General features: G+C 36.3%; 1 protein-coding gene across 1 annotated transcript in view; it reads left to right on the top strand.

The window, feature by feature from the left end:
• Window positions 1–8,067, top strand: part of LOC137030623 (adipose secreted signaling protein) — a 32,982-nt gene extending 24,915 nt beyond the window's left edge. The window contains exons 4-6 of the mRNA XM_067401039.1: window positions 1,479–1,617; window positions 3,689–3,814; window positions 6,833–8,067. Of these exons, the coding sequence (XP_067257140.1) occupies window positions 1,479–1,617; window positions 3,689–3,814; window positions 6,833–6,933 (366 nt within the window). The 3' untranslated portion in view covers window positions 6,934–8,067. The remainder of the gene's footprint in view (window positions 1–1,478; window positions 1,618–3,688; window positions 3,815–6,832) is intronic.
• Window positions 8,068–10,657: the final 2,590 nt, after the last annotated feature.

Below are 10,657 nucleotides of genomic sequence, written 5' to 3' on the forward strand. Positions count from 1 at the left end.
CCATTAACTGATCCGAATACTTATAATGAATTATAACGAGTTATGATTCATTATTAATATTTCCCTTTTGAGCTAATTTGCTACACCAACATGGTAAAACAGTCCTTGCATGGGCTAATGGATGGATGGATGGATGGATGTTGGTGGGATGGATGGATGGTTGGTTAGATGGATGGATGGATGGACTGATTGTTGGTGGGTTGGATTTAGGGATGGATGGATGGATGGTTGGTTGGTTGGATTTAGGGATGGATGGATGGATGGTTGGTTGGTTGGTTGGATTTAGGGATGGATGGATGGTTGGTTGGATGGATGGATTTAGGGATGGATGGAGGATGGATGGATATTTCTATTTGTCATTTTTGGAAGAAAACAGATTGGATGGTAAATAGTCTAAAAATGTATATTTATATAATGTTTTTGTTTACTGGTGTGTTATGATTTTTTTTATTTTAATTAATACACATAAATTAAGTGTGTGTTATGAAAGTAAATACGGTCTGTTTTGTTGTGGTGTTGACTCTAAACATGTTTTTAATGGTTTACACAAGTTGCTTGTTGTGAGAACAGTGAGTGTTTGAACATATTTGATCACACAGAGACTCAGTTATTTGTGAGTAACAGGAATGAAAACAAAGAGACAAGATACACAAACATGCTCGCATTCACCCCAGAGTGGATGTCATATTCTGTGACTCTTTTCATCGCGGATGCTCTCACTCTCTCGCTCCCTCCATCTAACTGCCCCGTTACTGCCCTGTGTTGCCATGGAGACTGCTGCAGTGGTTTCGAGCAGTATATGAACACCTGCACCTCTGGACTGTCTCTGTTTGATTTAATATGTTCTGATGAGGGTCCAATAAAATGTTATTTGATTCTGTCATCTTTTGCTGTGACCCAGATGCAGTTTGAAGGTTTCCTGGCATGAGTTCTATCACTCTCTTTTCCAGCAGTTCTCATTTTTTTTAACCCTCAAATTATTATCCCATTTTCCTTCCTTGGTTAATTAGATCTTCAAGTAATGAACATTTTAATCTGACAGAATATTTTTGCCGTTTCATCCAGTTACATCAGCGGATCATATAATAGATAATCTTTCATGTCTTCTGCACCTAAAATTCATACCATTCAGAAATTAGTCCTAAGACAACTATGATGTTAAAAATTATCATGCGGCTCTAAATTAAAATAAGTTGACTTTGATTTCATCATTGATCAGTCAAGACATCAGCTAACAATGAAGTCCTCAATGAAGCAGTCAACTATGATTCATTAATTTAATAAGTAAACTATAATTCATAATGATTTCATCAGTCAGCTAAGATTTCGCCAACATTAACAGTGAACTATGAGTCCACCATTTATCACAGTAATCCATGATCTTCATCAAAAGTAGCAGATCAAGTGCACACAGCAATTTGCCTCATATTGTCATAGACCTGATGACACCCAACCATAACCTCTGTTGATATCCTCAGGTGGGCTTCCTGAAAACGCAACACCGATATGAGATTGTGTTCACACTGCCAGAGATGCCAGAGCTCGGCAAAGACGCTTGTCCAGCCCCCATCCCCAACCCACACCTGCGGATCACTGATATAACCGCATCCTCAGAGGGTATGTCTCATCGCTGTCTGACCAACACACCTGAACATGCCGAACATTGAAGAGTCAAGCTCTGGTGTTTTGTGACTTATTGAAGGAACTTATTTTAAGTTAAAGGGTTGGTTTACCTAAAAATGAACACAAATGAAGTTCTTTGGAACACAAATATCTTTTTGATGAAATCTGAGAGCTTTCTGTCCTGCCATTGACATTCTACACCACTACCACTTTCAGTTCAATTCACATTTATTTGTATAGGGCTTTTCACAATACATATAGTTTCAGAGCAGCTTTACAGAAAATGCATGTCAACATTAAAATTTAGAGTGATCTGTTATCCGAGGTGACCCGTTATGTAATTTCAGAAATATACATATACAAATCATGCTGTTAGCTAACAATCTATTAATTAAAAAAAATAATTATTTAAGGCGGAAACAATGAGCTCACTGAAGTATTTAATACATGTTTCAAGATCCAGACAGGTAGTAAAGACATCATTAAAGTAATCCATGTGACTCCTGTGGTTTAACGTCAATTTTATGAAGCGACTTGAGTACTTTACGAGCTTTATGTCCCCTTAAGAATAAAATCCCTCCGAGAACCATATGGGATATTCCAGTTAAGGGCTCTCAGAACTGGTTTCAACCAGTTATTTCATTTAATGTCTCAAACACTCATTTGAGACTATTGGCTAGATCAGGTTAGCAAATGGATGCATACATATTATTTATTTACAGGTATTACAATAAAGCATTTATGGGTTATTCATTGCGCAGCGTATATGCACAACATCTGGTGAATTCAAAGGTTAAGTTTGAAATATTCAGTGTTTAATGTTCTCATATTGCAAATTAATGTGCAGAGAATGTGTTTGTTCGCAGAGTTTGTTGTGCAGAGAACGTGTGGAGTCTCGATGATCCTGTCCCAAATGCACACTTCATGATTTGTCACTCCACACTCTTGTGGACTTACATGGCTGTGTTGCATATCTGTTAAGTCTATGTTTTTGCTCACCCCCAAATAGGGACAAATTTGTGGGGTATTTTAAGCTGAAACTTGACCAGACCAGAGACTTATATAACATCATGTGAAATAATAGGCATAATAGGTGCCCTTTAACCCAACCTGCTGGGTTTGTCCATATTTTACCCAGCTTGGATTGTTTTTAACCCAGCATTTTTTAGAGTGTGAGCATTCCCTTTGCTCTCGATGCGCACCCTTGATGCACACTTTTGCTGAGCCCGCACTGAATTGAGTTGCGCAGCACACTTCTTTCCAACAATCAAAGCGCCGTTATGTCACAAAAGTGTGGACTTGTAGGAAGACCGCAAGGGTTTAAACCAGTGGTCTCAAACTCAATTCCTGGAGGGCCACAGCTCTGCACAGTTTAGCTCCAACTCACACCTGCTTGGATGTTTCTAGTAATCTTGAAGACCTTGATTAGCTGGATCAGGTGTGTTTGATTAGGGTTGGAGCAAAACTGTACAGAGCTGTGGCCCTTCAGGAATTGAGTTTGAGACCACTGGTTTAAACCCTCATGGTCTTTCTCGGAGTCTGCACTTTCATGACATAATGCCGTTTTGACTCCTTGGTAGAAGTCCTCTGTGTAGCTTGCGGGCTCAGCAGAAGTGTGCATCGAGGGTGCATATCAACCGCAAGGGGGGTGCTCACGAGCACCCTTCTGAAACCTAAAATGACAAAATCGTGTCTTGTGGACGACACGGACATGCACACGCAGTGGCGATTGTAAGTCCACAAGACCGAAAGTGCATATGAAGTGTGCCTTTTGGGACAGGGCTAATATCTCTCTTGCTGCTGAAATTACAGCTCATAGCAGCTTTAGGCATTTTCCAATGTGATGATAGATTGTGTGCGCATGTTACCAGGAACAGATGCCCAATAATGGGTACACGTCTAGCTGAACTCATGAGTGCGAGTCGTCCATTCCTAAACTGGTGTGACTGGAGCTAAACAAACATTTGGTCTGTGAGATAAAAATGGTTTTACATCATTCATGTACAACGCCTGGAGATTAACCTTTATAAATGACATTCTTCCATGACTTCGCATCTGTGTTCAGGAGGTCTGAGGGTGACGTGTGAATATATGGCCCATCAGGAGGGAGTGATGTGTGAGGAGGTGCAGATTCTTAGTGAAAGCAAAGAAGACGCATCTGTGAAGGTCAAAGTTCATGCCCGTGTCATGGGTAAGTGACCTTAGATTTTCCAGTATCTTAAAGACCCCCTGGGGTGAAAATCAAGTTTATGTTGTTTGTATGTCTATGTAGTGCTTTTAATATGCTTTAAGACAAACCATGTGCAAATGCATAAGTCAACACCATTGCTGAGTATTTTATGTTTGAAACTGCAGTAAACCAAAGACTAGTCTAAAACCCACGGTTTGAAATTGTGGCTGTTTGTGACATCACAGACTACCTTGTAACCAATCACAACAACGTGCCGACAGGCTTTAGTATATCATTAACTGTGACTGCTCTGAAGCAGGAAAGTCTCGAGAGAAGCCAGGTTATCCCAGTATATTTTCTGTTGATATGAAAAATGATGTACATTTAGCAATATAGCGAGTCTATTACAATGTTATGATGAACTATATGCCTTTCTCCACTGATATTCTGAGTTTTTCAAAGCTTTTGTAACGATACTGATTGTTAGAAGGCAGCTGTCTGACTGAGATGAAGAACAGGAACATGGTTTGTGTAACATTAGCAACACATTATTATCTGTTTGATAATGTAGTCAAGCAAAAGGCTAATCATATTAATTCATATTAATTAATGACAGAACCGTCGCAAGCTCACGCCAAAGTAAAGTGACAGCTGACTTGAAGTAATGCCAATAAAGTTCATGTTTTTGTCCTTCAAAATATTTTAATACTATAAAACATAGCTAAAATAATATTGCTCTGAGTGTGTGCGTGTGACTGTGATTCATGTGCATATGTCGGTCAGTGTGGCCTTGCATGTCAAGTTCTGAGAGAGCTACTCAGCCCATTATAAATTATGATTTTTGCTGCCTCTGGAATGGATCAAACCATAGATATTAGCCTACCTGATAAGTTCAAGTAAATATGCTGGAAATCCACGATCATTCAAGGATGTGCATTTATTTCATGTACGGAGAAGGCACGGGCGCCTGCAGGATTTCAGCTGAATTTTTTTTTTTAAATCTGACAATTTCGTTGCTTTTTGGAGTTTTCAAACATCCATTTAGTGCATGTTCACAGAGGAAAACGGCAGCTTGTTCTATAGATACTGTCTGTTTTACAGAGAATTTGCTTCAGGTGATTCAGTGAGAGAGCAGTCCAAACAAATGCAATTGGATTCAGACTGTTTTGCAAAGGCGTTTTACCGATTCATAATTTGAAACACAATTTAAGCATCAGAAAATATGTGAGCAGTTCAGTTGCACAGCTGTTAAACTGAATATACGAAGCCAAGCAAGCTTTTTTTCTTCAATATCCACAATACAAACAACAAATTGCTCGTCACTACAGCAACAGTAGACTCTCTGAGCTGGTGAGCAAGTGGAGGTGGGGTTAATTTGCATATTAATTGATCCGTGTATATTAAATGAGGCAAGGGTGTAAAGTTACATTCAAGCTATTTTAAGGCATTAAGACATTTTTTTCACTTGAACGTTTTTTTTTTTTAAATGTCATTTTGGTGATCAAAGATGAGTTTTAAGGGATAAAATAATTGACTACAGGGGGACTTTAACAGCCAAACTGGCTAATGTTTCTGGGAGTTATTGTTGTGACATTTTAGGACACCGTTTAAGGCAGGAGATCAAATGAGGTTATTTGGTGCCCTCTACTGGTGTCTTTATGTAAAAATTGATTAAAGGAATATTCCAGGTGCAATACAAGTTAAAATGATAGTTTACCCAGAAATTTAAATGTTGTCATTTACTTACCCTTAAGTTGTTCCAAACCTGTATGAATGTCTTCTGTTGAACACAAAAATGTTGGTAACCAAACAGTTGATGGGGCCCCATTGATTTCCATGGTATTTTTTCATACTATGGAAGTCTATGGCTACAGTCTTTTGGGATCAACAGAAGAAACTCATACAGGTTTGGAACAATTTAAGGGTGAGTAAATGATGACAACATTTACATTTCTTGGTAAACTATCCCTTAAATCTCATCTGACAACTCATCTGACTTTATGGCGTAATGTTCATCGCCACAAAATATTTAACTTGTTTCAATTCACTTAATTTAAGCAAAAACCTTAAAATGGAAGTAAATAAGGCTTTTTTTAAGGATTTAAATTCTTTTAGATTCTTAGAAGTATTTACATCAATTCTTCTGTTAAAATGTGTGTATTACACTACTGTTAAAATTTCTGATTTCTGAACGTGTCTTCTGCTCACCAAGGCTGCATAACACTAATATTGTGAAATATTATTACAATTTAAAAGAACTATTTGAATTGAATATATTTTAAAATGTAATTTTATACCTGTGATCAAAGCTGAATTTTCAGCATCATTACTCCAGTCTTCAGCCACATGATCCTTCAAAAATCATTCTAATATTCTGATTTGCTGCTCAAGAAACATTTCGGATTATTATCAATGTTGAAAAGTGTTGTGAGCTTAATATTTTTGTGGAAACCATGATGAATTTTTCAGGATTCTTAATAAGCACTATTTAGAAACAGAAAACATTTGTAACATGTCTTTTGATCAATTTAATGCATCCTTGCTGAATTCAAGCATTAATTTCTGTTAAAAATCTTACTGACCCCCAAAAAACTAGTGTAGTGTATGTGAGCTGTAAAGGTGCTTAAATCATCATTTTTGTGATCATTTTAGGGTTTTGGGGTTTATAACATTGTAAAATTGAAACTTTAGACAGAAAAGTGATTGCTCCCACACTAAAATCATGTTTATACACTATAGTTTACATATTGAATGTTACATTTATTGAGTATTTATTGGCCCCATTAATTTCCATTCTAAGTGATTCAATCTTCAGATTTTTTTCAATTTTTAAAGAAACAGAGGAACAAGTCAAAATTATTATTTTTTTTGTGGTAATCAACATTATGCCACAAATGCTCACAATTGAGCATTATTTGTACCGACCCCAGCATTTTAAATGTTAAAACAGCCTGTTTTGTGTGCCGGCGGTGCTGTCTATAGAGTATAAGTTGTATTGAATTCATAACATTCCTTTAAACGACTCTTTTCCTCTGTCAGACCGTCACCACGGTACTCCGATGCTGCTGGAAGGCGTGCGGTGCATAGGAGCAGAACTCGAGTACGACTCTGAGCAAAGCGACTGGCAAGGCTTTGACTAAATGGCTGAATCAACAGACTTCCATCTCAGTGCCACACATCGTGTGTCTGCAGCGACAGAGTGTTCCAGATACTACCGTCGCAGCATTCGGAAACACACTGTGGTTACTGCCTTGTTTGTACTGTTACAATGGAATGCAGGAATGATCTGTTGTTTACTGAAGATCTCTGTGATTTGTTGTTTTTCAGGTTTGGAAAAAAAAACAAATATTGTGTTTTGCTCTATCTGAATTCCAGTATTATGATTGAATGTTTCTTTTATATAACTCAAGTGTAATATGCTCTTATGTCTGTGTTACTGCACTTTGTTGCTCCAATCTTTGTGATTCAAATGATTTTAAACTAAATCTAGAGTGATGCTTGTGCTCACTGTGAATAAGCCCTGTTTGTACCAGTAGGGTGCGCTGCTGACCACAAAATCTAACTTACACAAAATTCATGGTGCAACATGTAAGTTTTGATTCATCTACTGCAATTGATTTGATAATTATTTACTCAGATCAAAATTTATTTTAGCTCCACCAAATGTCGGAGAGTTTGTTTGCCCTGATGGATTTTTAATAAGATCATCACTTTAAGGGCTTTTCAATCATTTCTATGTGTAATATTGGTCTATTTTGTAGAGCCAAAGTGCCTGTAATCATGTTCTTAGTTTATTTGATTGATGCCAGCATGTAATATGAGCCATTAAACACTGAATGTTTGCAGCCTTATTTGAGTGTAATATTGTAGGAGCTCTTAAAGGGACATGGTGGTGGAAAAAAATAAGACCAAGAAAATAAGTCAATGTTTTTGTGTTGTTTCGCACGTAGTATTGCATGTCCATTGAACTGCATTGTGGATCTCTGTAAAAGTTAATGTCTTTTCAAACTGCGTCAAAACCCAAAAAATCTTTACAGTAAAAAAAAAGAAAGAACTCTCCCAGAGCAAATAATAATGTCGGTCTTTACTGTTGAGGGCTTTTTTATGCGTCTTACTGTCATTTTTTTACTCTCAAACAAATAAAATTCACTTGTTGACTTAATGCTTTTAAAATGATTTGTGTGGTGTATTAGTTAATGAATCATTCCACTGAACAGCCACTAGTGGTCAGTGTACTCTAACTAATGAACCTGTTCACAGTTTCAGTAATAGGCAATAAAGGGTTGAACTTCTGGTGTTGTATATTGGTTAATTGATAAATGTACAATAAAATTCTACAGAGTTTTATCATGCTTGATAAATAAATTATGAATATATAATTGCACCAATATCCATGTATTTTCCTAATAAGTGAAAGACGTCCCTGCAGAAAACTAAATAAGCTCATTCTCTTGAGAGAACAGGTGAGATGAAAAAGACCTTTGGTTTTCAATGTGATGAAAAGCTTAATATCATCATAGAAATGCACAGTGGATCTGAAACCTTTAACATTGTTAAGGAACTTTAACTTCATTTTAATCTTATGTTCAGTTCATCTTGAAATGTAGCATTACACATTTCCATGAAACTACGCATGAAATAAAAAATGTAAATGCATTCTTCATTCCGTAAGTTTACTTTCAGAGTACAAGCATTCATTATTCGTGTAACCAACACAAAATTAATAGCGCATCAGATTCATGTAGGCTAAATAGGGTTATTGCATTTCTAGAGCGGTTGGTGGTATTATTTTTAATCGTGATGTGTAAATCTGATACAACTGGAAGAAGATTGTATTGTCTATCTAATTTTCACCTGTTCAATGACAAAGAGAGCTTCGTATTTTATACCGAGCCGGAATCAGCACGTCAAGGTTTGTTTTGTCTGTCAGTCACTCTTTGTCAAGATCTCTCCCCTCAGGGAGAGTATTGTCTCTATACCTGAGTGTCACTATACCTTTGTGCGTGACTGCAGTATCTGACACTGATGGACTGAAGCAGAAAACTCTGCTTAAAGTCAAATGAACACTCTTATAATCTTAGTTTTATGAAGATGTGGCAGCTTCCTCATGACATATCCACAGATGGTGCGAGCATGTGATACAGCTGGTCTGCATCTAGTTTTCATTATTGCTTCGGTTATCATTATTGATACAAACACAAAACTGACTCAATAGCGCATCAGATAGGCTATACACAATCGATTTTCTATTAATAAATGGCACAAGTAAATGCTGCGCGCAGAAAATGTTACTTACAAAATACTATAAGCGTCCATTTAGGCTAATTAATTAACTGTTCTTGGTCATTAAATCCAAAAATAAACTCAAGTGAAACTTAAATGTGTTCGCGAAAATAAGAAGCCTCCCTCACACACCCAAAACCCTCATCTGAATAATTTTGAGTAAAAATTCGCATGGATCTTTTTTTACAATATAAATTGTGTAAATGACTGTATTGCCCATGTTTACGTTTTATTTCGATAAAATACATTTATTTCTGTTTTTCATACTGAGCCTGTTCGTATTTCCCAAGAACCCCTAAATTGTTCCGAGTTAATTGGAGATTCTGTGTTATAATGTAGATTGCAATTGACATGAAAAGTTTTTGTTGTTCTAATTTAAACAGATGTTCCTTGGAAGATCATATTTTTCTTGAATGATAGTCTTCATTTTGGTTCTATTTTCTTATAAACTAATAGGAAAAAATGTAAATGAATAACATGCTGACAGTTTAATAGCCTAAATAATGTTGTCATGGTTGACTGAGTCACATTAAATTATATTTATGGCTTAAGTCATACATTATTACTACCTGACAAAACATGTCTAAATATCCAACTTAAGTTTTTTATTACAATCTGCAGAACGGAGAGACCGGGGCTAGTTGTCACGCTTCTGGTGTTTATTTTTTCAAGTCAATTTCTGTATACAAACTTTAAAGCCTTGACTAAGGTTTAAATAAATAAACAAATCTGGCTTAAAAACTTTTTTTTTTTTGCTATATCATACCCTTAAGAACGACTTTTGGTTAAAATCTGTGAAAAGACATGTCCAAATGTATTTTTATATGGTTTTGTGCTTTTGTTTATACACAGTATTACAAAATATGATGACACATTCAGAGTAACTGGTTATAAACAAACACATTAATCAAATTAATAGCCTATTAACACACTTTAACTAAATTCTGAAGATTAATTCTGATTAATATTTCTTAACTTTCTAAGTTTTATTCATATAATTACTATTAATATGGAACATCAAACTGGTTTCTTAGCATTTACACAAAGCACAAATTCAGTGTATTTTCCTGCCCTCTTTTGATTGACAGGAAATATCGGCCCTGAGTATGGATAGCCAATATAGTGTGAAAATGAGCTTTTGTCGCCGATACCGATTATTGGCCGATATATTGGTGCATCTCTAATTATATATATATATATATATATATATATATATATATATATATATATATATATATGTGTGTCATGTTTTGTTTAGTCAGGTAAAACCGAAAGCGCAAGGTCTGTTTGTGTATTGGCTGTGTTTATGGTACATTTGCTGTTTTGCAACATTAGAGTGTTGGAGTGAACAGTGTCTGAGACTGTGGGGCCAGAGAGCAGTGGAGGCAATTAAACCTCTCTTGACTGTACTGTTGGTTTGAGGAAGTGAGTGACAGCTCCATTCATCACTTTCACGGTTTAATCTGTGCTGAGCAGCTGAATTCAATAATAAGCCATTTCGGCACTGAATGATAAACACTGCTGAAAGTGGCAAAACTGCAATTATGTCATTGCAGCCTCCATAATGGGATTGCGCACTCA

Source organism: Chanodichthys erythropterus, chromosome 11 (genome assembly GCF_024489055.1).
Source record: "Chanodichthys erythropterus isolate Z2021 chromosome 11, ASM2448905v1, whole genome shotgun sequence".
Classification (NCBI taxonomy): domain Eukaryota; kingdom Metazoa; phylum Chordata; class Actinopteri; order Cypriniformes; family Xenocyprididae; genus Chanodichthys; species Chanodichthys erythropterus.